This window comes from Diadema antillarum, unplaced genomic scaffold (assembly GCF_040938485.1).
Source record: "Diadema antillarum isolate AM-2024a unplaced genomic scaffold, OU_Dant_1.0 scf00000102, whole genome shotgun sequence".
In the NCBI taxonomy this organism is placed as follows: Eukaryota; Metazoa; Echinodermata; class Echinoidea; order Diadematoida; family Diadematidae; genus Diadema; species Diadema antillarum.
In genome coordinates, this window is record NW_027270991.1 from 467,567 (window position 1) to 488,826 (window position 21,260).

The 21,260-nt window shown below is 37.6% G+C and overlaps 1 protein-coding gene across 1 annotated transcript in view; it reads left to right on the forward strand.

Annotated features, from left to right (window-relative positions):
- LOC139718921 (uncharacterized) overlaps positions 1–21,011 on the forward strand; it is a 50,571-nt gene extending 29,560 nt beyond the window's left edge. The window contains exons 10-17 of the mRNA XM_071630372.1: positions 2,441–2,608; positions 9,716–9,883; positions 10,431–10,598; positions 12,069–12,230; positions 15,364–15,531; positions 16,197–16,364; positions 19,940–20,047; positions 20,922–21,011. Of these exons, the coding sequence (XP_071486473.1) occupies positions 2,441–2,608; positions 9,716–9,883; positions 10,431–10,598; positions 12,069–12,230; positions 15,364–15,531; positions 16,197–16,364; positions 19,940–20,047; positions 20,922–21,011 (1,200 nt within the window). The remainder of the gene's footprint in view (positions 1–2,440; positions 2,609–9,715; positions 9,884–10,430; positions 10,599–12,068; positions 12,231–15,363; positions 15,532–16,196; positions 16,365–19,939; positions 20,048–20,921) is intronic.
- The last annotated feature ends 249 nt before the right edge of the window (positions 21,012–21,260 follow it).

The following is a 21,260-nucleotide window of genomic DNA, read 5'->3' on the forward strand; positions in this document are numbered from 1 at the left end:
TTGAAAGTAAAAGTCAGTGAACGGCGCGGTCAAAAAATTTCGCGCGGCGGAGTAGTCGCGAAAAATGTCGAGGGGGGTTGATTCACCCCCCCCCCCCCCCGGCCTTTTAAGGGTTAAGTAATGTGTGTGTGGGCGTATGTATGGGTGATTTTAGGCACACACTGATATCATCAATAATATTAAAAATGTATATAGGGCATATTATTACATAATGTAAAATCTATTATCATTAATTGCTTGTTAGTCAATCTACAAGGGCAGTATGTGCATGATATAGGTGCCCTTTGCATTAGAGTACATGTATTCTATTTTGTCCCCAGAACGTGGTTAAAAAAAAAGTCATATTGCTGTGTTTTGTTTTGTTTCTTCGTTGCACATGTTCGTTCAAAAATAAAATTCCCTTAAATCTCCCTCCAGTATTTGTGTGTGTTGGTGTGTTTGTGTTTGTGTGACCAGGGAGGTGTGAGACTCTCACGCCTCCCTGGTGTGACTGTGTGTGTGTGTCACCGTGTGTCTTTAATTCAACCAGGGAGGCTCTCTCACACCTCCCTGATTCAACCGTGGTTAATTTTCAGTTCCATACGTAAAGTAAGTGTAAATTTCCCATGACAATTGGTATCCCATATGTCTTTAAGTATGATAATACTCTATCAGGTGTGCACCAGATCGCACAATTTTACAACCCAATATATGTGTACATTGTAAAGGCAATGTAGAAAAATACTTTAGAAATAACTTTTGCTTATGAATATGTGCCACCGGCAATGTATGGATACATGTATAATATGCAGAGTGTGCATGTACAGCTGTACATGATGATAAAGGAACCAATGAATAAAAAATCTTGCAGGTTTCGTTTGTGTCAAAACGCACCCCCCCCCCCCTTAAAAAAAACACACACACTCATGACGCCCCTTACTCTAAATTAGTCGACAATGTCGTAAGTGTCATACATCCCATGAACAGGGATGAAACAAAATTAACTGCCCTTTTTCTGTACCTATAGATGTCACTCCCTAGTTGATTAATACTACTCTGACCAATGTTTAATGGAAGAAATATTCTTTTTGCACACAAATTTAGTAAATATTTATGTCCTCAATTCGATGTAAGACTTTATTGAGGCAATAACATCTTATGTACTTACTGAAGTGATGGATGTTTTCATCTGTGTTTCACACCATCCCTATTTCGCTCCTTAGCTACAATCAAAAAGTCCTCATTACAGGATCTATATTATACATCTTGGTGCGGCCCACACCTGTGTCAAAAGCACCTGTAAGTGAAATATACCAAACATTCAGAATCTGAATTCAGCCGGGATCATTATCGCATAGTATACCCTGTATGTGTGAATGAGAGGGAGGGGTATAAAAACGTCGAGTTATATCAAAGATCCCGGTCTCGTGCAGTCAAGGCTTACTCCAAACTCACCTCATACCATGTCAAACATTCAGACTCTCAAGCTCGAAGGTGTCAGCATAAGCATTATTATATATTTATGTATATGTATATATATATATATATATATATATATATATAGTATGACCTTGCATCACAAAACAAATAAAAAGTCGCACCCCTTGCTTTTTCGTGAGGACCCAAAAGAGGTGAAATGGGTCAACTAAGTCAATCTGTGTTTTTTTTTCATATTTCCTAAGAGAGCAATCGTTCTTCATTATTCTATAGTTTTGGATCACAACATGAATGGGAAAGTGTGCTTTCAACAATTGTTCTTCTACCCTTTTGGGGGAGAGTAAAATGATCAGGTACGTATGTCTTTAATAGAGACCCCTTTTCATTTGTTGAAATCCTTGGCACACCCTTCACTTTCAAGTCTAATAACTTTTGAAAGGAAGATGCTATATACTGCTTCGAAAATTGGCGTTAATCATGGACAGAATGTGTTAATAGAACATGCGCAATTTCAGCCTAATCTGACAATTCCTTCATGTTGTTGCTCGGTGGTTGACCTGTGTTTTGTCCCTTTCATCGCAGAGCTGGCGCGGCTTGGTGAAAGATTAAGCGCTTTAATAGACCCTGTACTTCAGAGCCTCCTTCCACGGTTCACACTTTTCCAGAGTGTGTGCTTTCTTGCCAGTATTTGGATAGGTTAGGGAAGTCCATTTGAATTGAGTTATACATCATTTGAAAGCTTAAAGTTAGTTCTATAAGAATCTGCCCTTAACTAAAAATTCATGTCTGCCGACTTTTTCTTGGCTTTGTGGTGCAGGGTCACATTTACATGTATATCCTCATACGATACTGCACACCTGCCTGAAACAAATACGTGACTTACCATACGATTTGTATAGGGGATTTCGTGGTATTTGACTTACTTCAGGAGAAAAGCAGTCAATCATTCAATCACAACTGTGTGTGTGTTTTTTTAATACAATTTTCCGTTAATTTCACCCTCCTACTATATACGTATATATAGCTGGACTTAATGCGCCACGCTGGAGGGCCTGGTATATCGCCTGCGGCATCAGAGGCCTACGCTAAGGGTATCTGCACCATGCCAAACCTTCAGACTCTTGAGCTACGGGCAGCCAAGATAGCAGACGATTTCTTTCTCGCCCTCAAGACATCAGCATCGAGAGCAAGGGTATCTTATTGTATTTGTTTGTTATTCATTGTATTATCGTAGAGACGACGCGAGACAATGACAGAAAAGAAATGTTAGATTTTGTATGTTTTGACGACATTGCTGTCGGTAATGACTACGTAACTCGACTCAGTTCACAATAATTATATATGTGGATCAATGATACTGTACATGTAGATCCTTTTTCTCAGAATATACATGGCATGACAGATGATTTCTTTTCTGCCCTTGTAGCATCAGCATCAGGATCAAGGGTATTGTACTTGGTTTATGTCCAATGTGATACCTCGAGTATGACTCGAGCACACTCGAGTCATCTGCAACAAATTAGCAAAAAATTTTAGAGTTCTTACCAGATTGAAATTCTTACCTAAAAATATTTTGATTACATTGTATAATACCTTAATTCTTCCGCATTTGAACTATTGTTTGGTAATATGGGCCAATTCCAGTATGTCAAATGTAAATAGAATATCATTGCTTCAAAAGAAACTTATTCGTTCGATAAATCACAGTGATTATTATGCCCATACTACTCCAATATTTTACCAATTGAAACTTTTGAGGTTTCAAGTTATTTACAAAATTATCAGTGTGCAATATTTATTTATTTGTGTTTTAACAATATGATTCCTAAAAGTTTATTAGATTATTTTAAGTTATCCATTAATTGTAGATATAAATATGTATATATAAAATATGTTAACGTATATGTGACCGTGCATCACAAAACGAACAAAAAGTTCGCACGCAGTGAATTTGTGTGAGGACTGAGGATAGGTCAAATGCGTCAACCTAGCCAATCTTGAGTTTTTCATATTTTCTGAAAGAGCAAGTCTTCTTCTACATAATGTTTATGTATGGGATCATCAAACAAACAGGAAATTGTGTTTTTAGCAGTTTTTCTCAAACACTTTATAAGTGAAACAGTGTGATTAGATATTCTTATAGAGTCCTCTTTTTATTTCTTAACAATCCTGTACATACTCTTCACTTTCAACTCTGATAACTTTTGAAAGTGTAATGCTACTGCTTTGAAAGTTGTCATTAATCATGGACAAAATGTGTTCATAAAGCATGCCTAATTTAAGCTTAATCTGATAATCCCTTCATTGTTATCGCTCCGGTGGTTAACACCCTGGTGTTTTTTCCCATTCATTGCACAGCTATAGCGTGGCTTGGAAAAGATTAAGTGCTTGAATAGACTCTTCACTTCAGAGCCTCTTTTCTCAGTTCACACTTTTCCTGAGTGTGTGCATGTGCTTTCTTTCCAACGTTTTGATAGGTTAGGAGAGTCCGTTTGAATTGAGTTATATCTCATTTTAAAGCTTAGAGTCTGCTCTTTTAGAATCTGAGCTTAAAGATAATATATAGTTTTGGTACCTCAAAAGTTTCCCTGAATTTCCTTGTCTTAGTTCGTGTTTCAGGTTAAAGTACCTTTCATATAACTAACACTATGAGACGTACTCGCCTCAAAGTGCTCTCATGTCTTATTAATCATGCAATAACTAGCAGCACCCGTGGATATCCACGGGTCTGAGGGGTTTTATTTTTTTTCCCCTCATAATACGATTTTGCACATTTTTATTGAAGAAATTAAAAGAAAAGTCTTCTCATTCTTTCGTTAATTGTCCTGTCTTCTAAATGACCACCCTTCCCAGAAATTTGATAATACATTTTTGTAGTACCTGGTATATGTGCCCTGCGATCCGGTCCATTGGTAGGGATCATTCCCGCTACTACTTGCTTTTATTATAGAACTTGAGTTTCGAGGGATTATTTGCACCCGTTGAAGTCCAACAGTTGTCTTGTTGCCCCTCACCCCCCCCCCCTCACGCACACACACATTTCCTCCTCCGCAGGGCAAAAAACAAAAACATTCAGGGAAAATTACCAAAAACGCAAATGAGATTCCCCGAAAGTTCTGCCCACAGATTGTTCCCGTCGAAACGGGAAGATATTAACACTATGACTTTGATTGCCCCCTGCTCTTGCATCCACGCGGACACCCGCGGGAATCCACGGCTGGTCTCAAGGCCTTGGGGTTTGTTTTTTTTTTCATATTTCTTTTCCCCACGTTATGAGAGTAAAACAAAATATTTTCGTCTTCATTTGCTCCCTCCTTTTTGTGTTTAATCACCAAAACTTGGCATCAATATATCATAAAACCATCATCTGCTTCAGACTGTACGTTATCATAATTAATATTAGGCCTACAATTATTGCTCCTATTATTGTTGTTATTATTATACCCCCGCCAAACGAAGTTTGAAGGGGGTATATAGGAATCAGCGGACGGTCGGGCGGTCGGGCGGTCGGTCGGTCGGGCGGTCGGTCGGGCGGTCGGTCCGTTGCAAATCTTGCGTCGCGAACTACTTCCTCAGTTTTCAACCGATTCCCATAAAACTTGGCACAGATGTGTGCCTTGGGTTGTAGATGTGCAAGACGTATTTTTTGACAGTACCCAAAAGTACGTTGCCATGGTAACGGCATATTATGGGCAAAAATGGGTACAAATCTTGCGTCGCGAACTACTTCCTCAGTTTTCAACCGATTCCCATAAAACTTGGCACAGATGTGTGCCTTGGGTTGTAGATGTGCAAGACATATTTTTTGACAGTACCCAAAAGTACGTTGCCATGGTAACGGCATACTATGGGCAAAATGGGTTCAAATCTTGCGTCGCAAACTCTTCCCACAGTTTTTGATCAATTTTTATGAAATTGGGTACAGATGTTCAACTGAATATGTTAATGTGCAAGACACATATTTCCGCAGTGGCAAAAAGTGCGTTGCCATGGTAACGGCATGTTATTCGTAAAATATAGGGCAAAATGCTTCATGGCAAAACTGCTTCATCAGTGTTCTTCCAATTCTCATGGAATTCATATTGAATGTTTGTCTTAGGATATAGGTCAGTATGACACATTTCTTGACAGTGACAAAAAGTATGTTGCCATGGTAACAGCTCACATATTATGAGCCAAAATGATGGAAAATTTTGTGTTGCAAACTACTTCCTCAGTTTTTGCCCAATTTCCATGAAACTTGGTACAGATGTGTGCCTTTGGTTGTAGATGTGCAAGACGCATTTTTCGACAGTACCCGAAAGTACGTTGCCATGGTAACGGCATATTAATGGCAGAAGATCAAGGAAAGATCTTGCGGATTTAACTACTTCCTCAGTTTTTTGACCAAAGCTTATGAAATGTTGTTTGGCGGGGGTATAACCAGTCGCTGTAGCGACATTTCTAGTTATTATTATCATTATCATTATTATTATTATTATCATTGTTATTATTTGGGGAGGGGGAGATCATAGTCATCAGGTTTAATAGGCACCCGTGGGAATAGGGTCTCACGACCTCGTATTTTTTTTCTTTAATATTTTTTCCCATGTTATGGAAGAAAGAAGAATATATATTCGTCTTCATTTGCTCCCTCTTTTTTTTGTCACCAAAACTTGGTTTGATAGACCATAGAACCACACATTCTATTTCCACTTGTAATTTAAAAAAAATAGGCGGTCGGCAAAGCGAGGTTTTCCCCTACGTCCGCTCATCTTATGAATATGTATGATTACAGCAGCTCTGCAGTAAACGAATGGACACAGCTGCGCGTGTAATCTGATATGGAAGGATACGATCGGCAAATTATATCCAGAGCTACCAAGTCTCATACCCCGTTTATACTAAGGAAAAAGCGGGTTCTGAAACCCCCTGTAGCCGCTTCGAGTAGGCTTTCAGCTCAGTATAAACAGACAGAATTCAGAAAAGGCGATCCGGTCGGGTCGGGTCCGGTCGGGTTCTGAAACCTCCTACGGGGGGAGGTTTCAGAACCCGCTATAGCAGGCTCGAGGAGGCTCGACAGCAGTATAAACGCTAGGGGGTTCGAAAAGCCGCTTTTTTGCCGACCCGGAAGTTATCACTGGAGGTCATCGCGCGTTCATGATGTAAACAAGCAACTGCACCGGATCGTGAACCCACGTTGTTCTAAATTCGCGCTCAGCAGTCACGTTTCCGCGCAAAAGTGATGCCACGAAAGCGCGCGCCGGTTTTCGGAGGGGAATTCGGTTACCATAGGAACGGAAGCCGTAACCCTGCTAAGACCCTCTCGGGCCTGCTTTCGCTCGCGCAGTATAAACAGACGAGAGCCCGCTTTTCGTAGCGGGTTTTCGAACCTCCTCAAGGCGGCTCGAAAACCCTCTCGCAGTATAAACGGGGTATCACGCATTCTATAACCCTATTAAGCCCAAGCTATTTTGACCCCTCGCAGGCCCAAGGGGGGGCACATTGTGCCCCCCCTATATAACTTTTTTATTATTTGGTGTATCATCGTCATATTTGGCACGTGGATAGAGTAACTCATACTCTACATGATCGTACATTTGAATTTTCACAAGGTCACCCATGGAGGGCGCTATTCACCGAAATATAAAGAAATACATAGGAAATATGCTAAAAACATGATTTTTCTGTATAATTTCTTTATCCCCATTATATATGTCATATTATACACCAATCATTTTCATATTTGCCACAAATGATAAGCAAGTGGAATTTTATTATTTGTTATGGTTGAAATTTCTCAAGGTCACCACATGGGGGCGCTATTCATATCAACATAGTGATACATTATGAGACCTGAGATGAAATGTTTGGGATGGGAACATGTATAGTTATGACATTTAATATGTGCATAATACTGGAATTTTGAGATTGCACATTGATAACATGATAAACTAATGATATTAGAGGCATAACTTTGGTGAAGGAATCAAAATAACTCAAAATATAAGGGCAATCTTTAGAAAATATCATTGTTTTCAATTATCTCTATTATATCTATTGTTTTATGCCTTTGTCACATAAAAACAAAGGAAATAATAAGAAAAACTTTCCAGGACCATAATTATACCCCCGCCAAACGAAGTTTGAAGGGGGTATATAGGAATCAGCGGACGGTCGGGCGGTCGGGCGGTCGGGCGGTCGGCCGGTCGGGCGGTCGGTCGGGCGGTCGGTCCGTTGCAAATCTTGCGTCGCGAACTACTTCCTCAGTTTTCAACCGATTCCCATAAAACTTGGCACAGATGTGTGCCTTGGGTTGTAGATGTGCAAGACGTATTTTTTGACAGTACCCAAAAGTACGTTGCCATGGTAACGGCATATTATGGGCAAAAATGGGTACAAATCTTGCGTCGCGAACTCCTCCCACAGTTTTTGATCAATTTTTATAAAATTAGGTACAGATGTTCATCTGAATATGTTAATGTGCAAGACACATATTTTAGCAGTGGCAAAAAGTGCGTTGCCATGGTAACGGCATGTTATTGGTAATATATAGGGCAAAATGCTTCATGGCAAAACTGCTTCATTAGTGTTCTTCCAATTCTCATGGAATTCATATTGAATGTTTGTCTTAGGATATAGGTCAGCATGACACATTTCTTGACAGTGACAAAAAGTATGTTGCCATGGTAACAGCTCACATATTATGAGCCAAAATGATGGAAAATTTTGTGTTGCGAACTACTTCCTCAGTTTTTGCCCAATTTCCATGAAACTTGGTACAGATGTGTGCCTTTGGTTGTAGATGTGCAAGACGCATTTTTCGACAGTACCCGAAAGTACGTTGCCATGGTAACGGCATATTAATGGCAGAAGATCAAGGAAAGATCTTGCGGATTTAACTACTTCCTCAGTTTTTTTGACCAAAGCTTATTAAATGTTGTTTTGACCAAAGCTTATGAAATGTTGTTTGGCGGGGGTATAACCAGTCGCTGTAGCGACATTTCTAGTTACTTCGAATTTTGCTCCTTCAACAAATTTCAGCCAAGGAAACACCCATTTCATACACTGTAATGCTGTTAAATGAAATGGGAACAGAAAAAAAGATGTAAAATCTGACTGACATGGTTGTCAGTTTATGGTTGCCATGGCAACCAGCAACATCAAATATAGCTAAATTATATATCAAAATGTTCGCAATAAGATTTTAGGAAAAGTCACCAAATTTGGTTGAAATCGGATTAAGGGCGAAGGAGTGGCAAACGAAAATCTGGTAGGGGGCACAATGTGCCCCCCCTTGGGCTTTATAGGGTTAATAAGGTTAAGAGCTAAAAATTGAAAAAGCTGCCTTCCGTGGGAGGCCTCGGGGGAGGGGACCCCTCCCACACCCTCGCTTGCGCGCACATTCGCTCGCCGAGATGCCGAGTCACGAAAATCTCACTCATAAGAAATTTTTGAACTTGGCATCCCTGTATATCTAGCCGTCCTAAACAGTCTGCGTACATGACATCGGACTTCAGAGCAAACCGCGAGCAAACTAAATGACGTACCTGAGCTGCATAGTATTTTGCAGTTGTGCAAAATACAATTAAAGAACGACGTTCGTTGTTCTCATTTGGGGACGCCAATGGCGAACTGTACGTACATGTCCTTTTTATAGTCCATATCACGCGCACGCAGATATAGTGCTTCGTGTAACCATCGTCAATACATTACATACACGTAACAGGCGGAGGCAAAGGTACATCACAGAACTATACACACAGTGTAGAGTAGAGTTCTGTGAGCTACATTGTGTGTGTGCGTGAGCGTCCGCCGGGAGATGTCAGAGATTTCGCTGCATCCATCATTCCCACTGTCTCTGCAAGCTAATAGATGAACGGTCGAGAAAGCAGGAGTCCAGAATTATCCCGGAAAAACAGGATTTTGCACAGTGTCAGTGAATTATCGATGCGTTGCCGCACGGTTCGATGCGTCTCTGTCTCTCTCTCTTGTACAAAATGAATGGATTTGCCCCTCCTCTTTGAGACGTTTCGGTTTAAAATGATCGCCTTTAAAAACAAGCGCATGGTAAACAATTGGGTTTTTTTCATGTATGTTTGATATCAATACATAAGCTCTTACCAACAACCCTTTTTTCTATCTTTTTTTTTTGATATCTCACACTACTACACCACATACCTGGAACAAATATGTGACGTACGCGGATTTTTTTATCAAGGAATTGGTAGTATTTCAAGGAAGGTCAATCATTCAAAGACAACAGTGCATTTTCTCATAAAATTTCTCATGTTTTTCACCTTTCTTCTATGTTACACAGTTGGAATCAATACGTCACTCTGGAGGGCCTGGTATCTCGCCTACGGCATCACAGGCCTACGCCAAGAGCATCTGCACCATGCCAAACCTAAAGACTCTTGAGCTACGGGCAGTCAACTTAACAGAACATTTCTTTTTCACCCTCTCAACATCAGCATCGGTATCAAGGGTATTTTATTGCTGATTTTCTTTTCATCCAATTTGTTATCGTAGCGACGACAAGACACAATGTCAAAAGAGAAATTTTAGATTGATTATGTTTTCACAACATTGATGTCGGTAACGATTATATAACTCGAATGAGATTAAGCGATGGTATAAACCCTTTAAATTGGTTATACGATTTCCTCTTTCAGTTCGAGAAAAAAGAAAATATGTAAATACGTTGATAAATGATGTCTGGTATGTAGACCCCCTCTCTCCACTGATGTCACTGGAGTGATGTCATTTGTTTCTGTTCGATAATGGAGGGAATAAAGATCGACTCTCCTGCTTGATATGAAAGACATAATCTGTTACCGGCGTATTATTCCAAAACGATTGATTTAAAGTATATCGGGGCTCTTTATTGCTGGAGTTTATTTTCAACTTGTGCATGCAATCTACTATCCATGTGAAAATTGGCTTGTCATTTCACTTGCCCGATGTAGAGAGATACAGAATTCTCATTCGTACAATAATCATTCATCTTCTAACCCTGCTACGATTCTGCATAGCTTCAGTCATTATATCACCATGGAGGATCTGTCATGTCAGCCGAAGCATTGCAGGCCTACGTGAAGAGCATCTGTGCAATGCCACATTTCAAGGCTCTTGAGACGGCATATATCAGACCCTACAAGTTTCGGGCTGATTCCTCTCCATTAAAGCCAGGACGAGTATCGGTATTTCCATTTCTTTCTTTCATTGAGTATCCTCAGTGTCACACCATAATATCATCTAAAATTATCATCTTCTTCTCACTGGAAGGGCACATTTGTAAAAGAAGAAACTAATCTGACGTAATGAGTAAAGATAGAACAACAAAGGAGTGGCAGTGTCGTTCTTATATGGAAATAGGTAGCAGAAATGAAGTAATTGAATATCAAAATAGTCCATTTTCCTGAATGAACAATGTCCCCTCAAAAATTCGCATAAGACATTGAGATGAAAGGATGGTGTCACCGTGTTACCTTTCTCTAATACTGAGTTGCCTTCATGAAATAATATCACAACCACTTTTTAATATCAATGACTTCTATAGGTTTGTCTCCTTGCCAGTGAAGCAATCAACATAATTATAGTCATTACATCACGGTTATCTTTTCTCTACTTTGTTTTTATTTCCATGATATTTTTATAAAGAGAATACATGTGTGCATCACAATAAGAGACTTGTTGGGAGATGACATTCTTGTCTGATCTAATTTTAACCGGTTATTTTGACTTATTTCAGCACTGCCAGCAACTAACATATCAAAAGTCAATAGATTCTTGGTTTTCTCTTTGTTGAGCTATTTGTTTGTCTAAATCGCTTAAAACAAAAATATTTGTAAATATTGGTGAAAGAGAATTCGGTACAGTCCAATTATTAGATCGGGCTATTGGTGAAGTAATGCGCATTGGGTGCATGTGAGGAGCACCTCTTAAATGAAGTCTCTAATAACATTATTATTTTGTCACTTCAAACATGTTCGCTGTTTTTCAAGCGTTTCTGTGGAATAAGCTCCCTCCTCTTCTCAAATCAAATCAAATCATCACTAACACTTGATCATTTCAAACAAAACTTAAAGACTTATTCATTTTGATGTCCCTATATGTGCACTGGACTTATACTCTCGCTGCCTGGTATTTTCTATATATTTTATCTCCAATGGCGACCAGGGATGACATGTCATAGCGCTTTGTATCCAGTGGAAAAGGCGCTCTATAAATGTCTATTATTATTATTATTATTATTATTAATTAATCAAGTTTCCAAGAATTACACGCAATTAAAATAGTTAGTGTAGCATTTGTTTTCATATAATTTTTTTTTCTATTAAGTAAGCTAGTCTTTTTTATAGTATGTTGATTGTTTTTGGGATCGTCTGCCCACCCCCCTATTAAAGGAAAATATGATTTTTTTTTCCGAACCAAACATTAAAATTCATCGCGAAGTATTTAGCCTTTCCAAACTAAATGAAGATGCAACAGGGGTGATGGGTAATTTGCTTTATTTTTTAAACATTTTTATATCAACATATGAAATTCTTATCTCCGTTATCAAGGACGTTTGGTTTTCCATAAAGGAAAAATAATCTATGTTGCTATTTTGTCTCATATTTGTGCGTTTACTTTCAATTGCTTTTACATCCACCTGTAATGCTGCATAGCTATCAATAACTACAACAGAGGGGTCTGCAAATTGGGGTACTGCATCAATGGCCTTCGCAGAGATGATCTACTTGCCAAACCTTCGATTGCTGGTGCTCCATGATGTCAGCATGGCTGATGATTTCTTTCTCTCCATTGCCGTATCAGCATCAGGAGTAAACGTATCTAACATTGTATCTTTTTTTTTTCTCCTAATGTACTATTACAAACTGGACCAGAGAGGAGGGGTTTTTTCTCTTCTCTAATCTCAAAAACGAAGGGAAGTGAACTAGAATAAATGACGAAGATCTTTAAAAAAAAAGAAACTGAAGTAATCCCAACCCCCCCCCCCCAAAAAAAAAAAAGAACCTCTCCATTCTAAATAAAGCATGATATATTTTCATTTCTTGCTCAAAGAATATAACCCCTTTTCATGCCAAACAGATCTTTATTTTATTTAGTCACCATGTCCTGGCTGTATCAGTGCATGTCCCTGCATCTTTGAGAAAGACTAGTGTATTATAGCTTGGCTACTATTACTAGATTACCGCTTTTAAGCAGACGGTTTTATAACCTTGAATATCAATATAGGTTTTCCCGGCCAATTTCGCACTTGTGTCAGTCCAATTCCTAATTGCTGCATTCAGTTTAGCAAAATTTAGCGTAGATGACATGTTCGGTAGTTCAATTTTATGATCTCTTCATTCAAATTCATTTTGGAGCATTCAAATTACCTTTAGCGTCATTCTAATTAACACTTTTTCAATTGAAATTCGTAAAACTAGCACCATTTCGTTATTCGTTCATTCAATTTAGAATAATATAGTCACGTGATCACGGACATGCCGCACTCGTTCATTCAAATTCATTTTTGGGCGTCCAATTTAACATATTTTGCAGTCAATTTAGCACGCATGTTTATGCTTTGGTTCTTTCTTTCTTTCTTTTTTGTCAACACAGTTACTGTTTTGCAAGCGTCATTACATTTCATATTTTCGTACTTATTTGAAAGATTTTGGCAACAGTTTTTTTTTTTTTCAATGTGCTTAGTGATTCTTCCAGTCCCAAGATTTAGTGCATCATGACCGTGTTGTGGCCACAACTTATCTGGCCGTTGAGTGCTTTATTCCGAGTGTGTCGGCCAGTTCTAGGAAGTCAAGATTATGATCATCAAATGTTTCTATAATTCTTTTTCTGTCTTCTTGAGAAATACGTCTGCACATGACCCAGTATCCAATTTGTGCTGTCATGACTGTAAGAAGATGAAGTTAATCTGTAGTATTGGTACATGTAGGCCTAAAATGACATGTATGAAAGAAAAGGGGCGTTACAGAACAACAAACCCGAGTTATGTATGGTAAAAAAATATGATACTTTTACTGCTTAACAGTGCATGGATGAAACAAAAAGTCACATAGAAATACGCGTTTAAATGTTATCACCTTTTCAAAAGAGAAATAACATGACGTTAATTTGAATGAACATGTTAGGAATTTGACTGCCCATACGCGAAATTGAATGACTGAACTACCCCTTTCGGCCAGTCTTGGCGAATTTGAATGACTGAAGAGCACGTGCCAATTTGAATGCTCGTTTTACGAAATCGAATGGCACATGTGCAAATTTCATTGATCGAAATGGTAAATTGAACGACTAACTTGCAATTTTGAATGACAGAATGTGCAGTGACGAGGATTTTCGCTAAATTGAATGAACCTTTTATCAAATGGAGTGACAAAAGTGCGAAATTGGCCGGGAAAACCTATATTATAGAATGTTCGTAACAAAAGCAACATGTCGCAAAATTGGCTTAATTTTTAAGTTAAGATACTTTGTTCCAAGGCATGTTCTCATGCTTTTATATAAATTATTTATACAATCACATATACTTTATGGAATTAAAGTATGGGGAAGTACCTAAAGCAGTCACTTAAATTGTATATTTTAAGCCCAAAAAAATGGCTGTGAGAGCAATTACATTTTCCCCCTTAAGAACAAGTTCTAGGCCATTATTCACCATTCTAGGAGTGTTAGATGTTTTTGACCTGCATAAGCTTGCAGTGTCAACCTTTGTATGATCTACACAAGGGACATTTACCACATTCTGTAACGCAATATTATGAGCCAATAAATCATGCATACAGGACTAGAGGGAAAGATCATTCCATGCTTAGACTCCCGAATTGTAAAACGACACATGGTACATTTTCTATATCTTTTGTCGGGTGAAAGTTTTGGAATAGTTTGCCCAAAAATATTCAGGAGGAAAGAACAATATCTTCATTTCGAAGAAACCTAAACAATTACTTGTTAAATGAAGTTTAGTGATGAAAAGAATATTCAGTGTTTAGCTTAATGTACTTTTATAGTACAGTTACTTTAAAAGTGTAGACCTTGCAATAAGCAGCTTAATAATATACATGTAGCTATAATGGGAGAACTATTCTCGACTAGCACTTGTGCTAACTTTTGGTTCCCCCTTTAACAAAATTATCTTTCGTTTTTCTAATTTTTTTTCAGAACCTTTGTCTATGCGTATTTCTACATGACATACTTATTCATACTCTTTGCCTTTTCAGTAATAAACGTATCACAACGAAACTAAATCTATTATACCACATGTATTCTTATGTAAGATAAATATAATTATGTAAAATATATGCTTGCATAGCTGTAAGAACCTTGTACAAAATCATTGTATTCTCATTTAAAAAAAAAAAATCATGTTATTGTATCTTACCCAATGGAATTTCATGTTATCATGTTATCATATTCACATGTATGTTGTTAATAAACTCAACCCAACTAAATGCCCTCTGGAAATAGTTGCGTTTGAAACAAAGTTCATGTAAAGTGATTGTATTATACCCTCTTGACGTCTGTATCATCATGCTACGCCTTATTATCCGTCCTTTTGCAAGAAAAATAAGATGAAAGTATAAATAGTGCCGTTGTTCCATTCAATATTCATACCTTGTCACCTTATACTCTTCTAATTAAAATTGGATACCGGGAACGAATCCGTCACGCTGGATTGCCTATTTAGTAGTTCTTTGTTTTGTTTTGGTTTTATTTTTAAATTTAAAATACGAATCATTACAAAGTCACTGCGTAGTCTGACTATAGTACTTTGTCATATCTTTCATCCTATTTTTTTCAATCTAAAAGTTCTGTACTCTAATTGTTATACTTTCAGGCTTGTCCGTTCCTTTCCTTAGTTTCAGCAGGTTTTGACGAGAATGAGTTATGTATTCCTCCCACCCAATAATACTTTAACATATTATATCATTTTCGCCTCTCTTCGTTTCGGCAAAGCTCCAAGCAATGATACACATTAGAGGATCCGTCATCTCGCCTGCTGCATCACAGGCCTACGCAAAGAGTATCTGTTCGATGCCACGCCTTCAAAGTCTGCATCTTCAGGATGTCAAGATATCAGACGAGTTTTATTTTGCCCTCGATGAATCATCTTCAGGAACACGGGTATTATTCTCTAATCTTCGCTTTTTTTCCTGTAATCTAATATCAGAGAGAAGACGAAATAACAGACTTTCCTTTTATCGGATTGTTACTAGAAATAATGAAGTTTTATGTTATCAAAAACATCTTTTCTAATCAAAGAAAAAGAAAAAAACACATATTCATTGCGTTGATTATAAATTAACTGTCAAACGTTTAATACTTCAAAAAAAGGAGCGCTAGATCAATATCCTTCAGATTTAAAGATAATTTGTGTGAACATAATAGACATTCTTTTTTCTTCATCTTCGAGTGTGTAACATTGGCTTTTTTTCTCGAAAAGTCTGTTTCATTAGTACACAATGTGTAAGATATCTTGCTATCATTATCTCTAATGTTTTGTAGGCTTTCATAATATGGATTTCATAGAATCCTAATGCTTGCATGTGTGTTGTTTCCCCGTGCGTTAACAAGAGTATAGTGATAGAATGTATAGTCCTCTTGTAGCATTCAGTGTTCATAACAAGTTACATTAAATCATCCTACAATATTGTATACCGGAATCAATGTCACGTTGGAGAGTCTAGTCGTATTTTCCTTGCAATGAAAGAGCAAATCATTTCAAAACCAATTCATAGTGTGACCATAGCATTTCGTAATATTTTTCTCCATACTCCTGTCCTGAAAAGCTGAAATCAATGATACACACTGGAGGACCCGTCATCTCGGTTGCTGCATCACAGGCGTACGCCAAGAGTATCTGCACTATGTCACACCTTCACTCTCTGAAGATAACTAATGTCAACATACCAGACGACTTCTTTGTCGCCCTCAAGGCATCAGCATCAGCATCAAGGGTATCATGTTTTCTCTTTTCTTAATTGCATTTTTCAACGAAGCGTAAAATGCAATGTCAGAATTCTGTACAATAAAGGCATGAAGAAAAGTTGCAATAACATAGTGGTTGTATGTGTGTAATGTGTTTAGAACATCCAAAACAGAAATGTTCATCACTTTATAGTGCAAGTGCAATAAAGGTGTAATGTTATGGCCTTGGAATGTATTTTGCTAAATCTTATTAGGTCAAGGTGCGTCTCCATAGCGAGCGCGCCTTGCACATGACGTGAATGAATTATGCCGGCGACATAAATCATTTACGTCACGCCATGTTGGTGTGCAAGTATTTTAGACTAGAGATTTCCATATGCAAAAAGATCACGAGATATAGTAGAGGCTATTGTGTAATCCCGTGGGGAGGTTTTTGTGTGTGTGTGTGTGTGTGCTAAAATTGATTTGTGTGTGTGTGTGTGTGTGTGTGTGTGTTTGCTGATTTTGTCACTTTGGGAGTTTTAATTCCTCAAAGACCAACCACGTCTTCAGCCGCAATTTTGAATTTTAAAATGGCCGCCATAGCAAACCGTATTTTGACCCATACTAGTATCTCATAAAGTGAGCCATATACATAATAGAAGCTTCAAATTCAGTGCAAAATGCATGGGTGTGTTGTCAGACAATCTGATATGTCTTTTTCTGATACTGTGGATTGTTTTTATACAGTTTGTAGGTTGCCAATCTGAAATTCAAAATGGCCGCCATAGCGTTTTTACGCATACCTATTATCTCAGGTTGCCATTGTTGTAGAAGCAGGAAATTTTCAAGAATACACACGCTTGTGGTGTCCAACGTTCCAGTACAGCTGTTTCCTAATTGTGGATCATTAGATAGGCCACCATGTTGAGTTGGAGATTGCCGCCATAGAAAACATAATACTGTTGTAAGCCCCTTAGGTGAATTTACCCAAAATTGTCCTAGTTATAGGCCATCTCTCAATTCAAAAATGGCCTCCATAACATGTAAGACGAGGTTCCAATAACGTCATCAAGCCATACTGAGGGGCAAAAAAAACTACGTATGAAAGGGGAAGGTGGTCCCATACCTCTGTCCCATAAGTGTGGGCAAGCGTGCAAGCGTTTCATCAAATATAGCCAGGCTCAGTTGCAAAAGGTACTACCTCCATTTTTCATCAACACTCACCTTTTTGGCTTGATGTACTCATTTTTAGGACTTCTTTACACTTGTGCTAACAAAAAGCTAAATTTCCAACCAGAAAGTGTTTAAAAATTGAATCTAAAAATCATTTCGGTTTCAAAAGGTATTACATCCACTCCATTGACATCATAGAGAAATTGGCCAGTCAGAGAGCAGTATTGACTTCACCCTCTACCATTGTCTACTGACTTAATCTGTAAACAATAGAAGTTGGCTTTTGGCTTTCTGTTAAAATCACCACGCAAATTTGACAAATATCTTGAAAAAAAAAAATCATATTTGGATCAAGCAATGAAGGAAAATGAAGGTGAATTTAGTGACATTACAAAACATCCAATGAAAAGCATCAAGGATGAAAAGCCGGAGACAAGTGCGAATGAAACGTCAGAGAAACCAGAGAAATTACGAGACTTTTTATGACGTCCCATGTACTGCGTTTACTTTTATTTACTGTGCGTTTTATTCTGCTAGGGTGTTGAGTTTGAGCCCTACAAACGTTTTGTAGGAATGGACTATACCTTATATAATTGACTTCACAGCTATCAAGTGTGTGACAACTAATCTGAAAGCAAAGTTACTTCGAATGTTAAATGTATACTATGGCATGAAATTCTGACACCCCTACCAACAGTGCTTTACCTGTGTGTATGCTGTGCTATTCTATTCGTGCATAATGTAAAGTACCAGTGCTGGAAAGTATGTAGTGGCATGAAGCTTTAAACACTAAATTCATATTTATTTTTCTAATTACACATTTTACTTTTACAATGTCACAAAGTTAATACCTAATGTGTGTTTAGCATAAAGTTGGTCGTATTACTCATCGACTGTCTCGATTTTATCGCTTGTAGATTTTCAAATCTGCCTAACCTGAGAAGAACATTCCAGAATAAAGTTCATATAAAAATTTTATTATATCGTTAAGAAAAAAAAAACACATTAAGATGTTGTTTTCATGCCTTCTCCCTTCGAAGTGCCATTGAAAAAAAGTGAAGAAAAACAGATAAGGAATAGAGTATTCTTGAGAGATTTGAGGGGAGAATTCACAGAGAGTAAACTAGCCAACAACAACAAAAAAAATCAAGATCAAGACAAAGAAGAAAAACAAAAGAAATGACGACATAAAGCCTGTGAGAGAAAACAAGAGACCCGGGGGTCTCGCGCTCACCGCCTGGGTATCACAAGATCACCTTCCATGCATTCTAGCACACTCTTACCTGAGAACATTGGAAACTTCTGGTGTAGCTTTGAGAGCTGGAGGTATGGTGTCCATTTGCATATTCCATCACACTGGCAAAAATACATGACAAGAACACAGCACTTTATAGAATGTTGGACGATGCAGTTTGGGAAAAAAAAAAACCTTAAAGTGTATCTCTGACCAAAAAAAAAAAATATTTTTTGATATGTTTAGAGTTACATTTCAGTCTCTTTCACATATCAACAAATATTTTTTTGACAAAAAGATACACTTTAAGACAATGTCAGTTCTGATTCCAGAGAAGAATATCATTTAATATTCCTAAATTCAAGCGGTTTGGACAAGAAGAAAAAAGAAGACAAAGAACAATTTTAACTTCAACAATGACCTTTGACCCTTGACCTTAGGTATGTGCAATCATGAGTTGATTGGAACAGATTTATCCACTTATTTATGCATGTGCAAAGTTCAGCTGGGTACCTCTAAAAGCGGTTCCATAGTTATATTTTCCCCATATTATTATTGCTTAGAAGAGACAGATGGAAGACATTTCATGCATTTAACACAATGACATATACATATGCACATTATAGTTCCATGTATACACACAGACGTGCACACAAACAGATACACACACTGATGAATTTGCATAGTGACGAGGTACATTATACAGGGTAGACAACTACAATGTACATTTCCGTAAGCAATACGGACTAAAAGCTGAAAAAAGTAATAAAATTCTCTTATCTATCGCTTTTACCATACCATTAATATAATAGCCTATCCTGTCTATGATTCAAAGAACGACTCAAGTCTATCACACAAAATGACCTCTCCACAATTCATGTAAATGTTAATTGTGATAATAATATAAATGTACTAATTTATATATATATATATATATATATATATATATATACAATTTTGCTGCCAATAACAATTAAATAGAATATATTGGACAAATAAAAGAGCTATGAAGGTTTTTTTTTTTTAAATTTTACTCGAAATGACCTTCCATGGTCGCATCCAACGCACCCCCCCCCCCCCCCCCCCCCCCCCCCGCCTTGGTGACGCCCATGACAGATTACTTCCTGATTATGTAAAAGTGATTCTACCGGCAATGACTTCTACCAATAACGAAAGTCAGATAACAAATGTAAATATTCTTTATGCAATCACTAGATCCAGCGATTGGATCTGTCCGGAATGTCAACGTCAAAAAGTATTCTTCACTCGATTTTACATCTGCCCTGTCTGAATTCCCTTACTGTACGACATGTTAAGAATGAGGTAAGTTCGGGGGAAAAAAATCAAAAGGAAATTGGGTTTCTTTTGAAACCGTGAAATCTGTCTGTAATAAGATAGATTTCGGTCCTACATTGTATGAATGTAATTGGTTCAATGATACTCTATCTACACGAGCACATGCAGGTTTATAAATGTTACTCCTGAGAATTATTACACCCATAAAGGGAAAAATAATCTCTCTCTTTTTTATTTTGCAAAAAGCCGATGATTTAGTGTCCTGGAAATGTTTGCAAGGGGAAGAGAAATAGAAAGAGAGACGGATAGTAAAATGGCTCTTCTTATTGTCCGTCCACAGTATATATACACAATGTCACTTTAGGATGTGCATCTAGTCGTCTGGATATGTAATCATGCTTCAATTTCGGCACTAATCATGTTAATGGGTGCCTGCCTTAACTAAAGAATAACCAAAAAAGAAAGAAAAAATTATTGTTCAATGTTCTTAAGCTTAATTTCGTGAGTACCAGAATATTGATAAGTTGTACACATTTACTAATATGGTAATATTTGTGTGTACTTTAATTGTGTTTGTGCATTTAATCATGCTGCCAATGTTTCCTATATTATTATGATGGGTGCAAATGTGAATTGTTTTATGTATATCGTATTTTTGATTAGCCCAGCATTTCTTTATATCACGCTGGTAACTTTTCGAGATGTTTGCGTCTACCTGTTGCTGTTTCTTTTTCCTCTCTCCTCCTAAGCGCATTTTTCGACGTTGTTTGTGCTATTTAATATTGTGGATCTCATACAGTAATTGTTAATAGATATTCACTAAACGTCTTTGTTTCATCTTGATTTGTTCTAATCAAAGAGTCAGATTTCTTTCTTTTTTCTTACTTAAACTGGTCTTCAGCTTTCCACGTCACATGATGGAAACACAAAGCAACAATCTACACCACAAGTAAAAACCCATGAATTCAGATTCTTAATGTTTGGTGGGTAATAGGTGCTCTTTTTTTTACACAAACCTTGGCAGCACCAAGAGGTAGATCATGAAATGTGGACTTATGGATTTGAGCTGTGGAGCGAAAGGGGGGCGGGGGTGATTTGAAACACTGATGATAAAAACCCATCTCTTCCGGCAGAAAATAAAATGGCATCGCCTCAATAAAGGTCCTTCAACGTGTCAGATTGATTCCAGATATTGTAGAATTGAAAGTAATATCATACAGGTATTGATGATGATTACGAT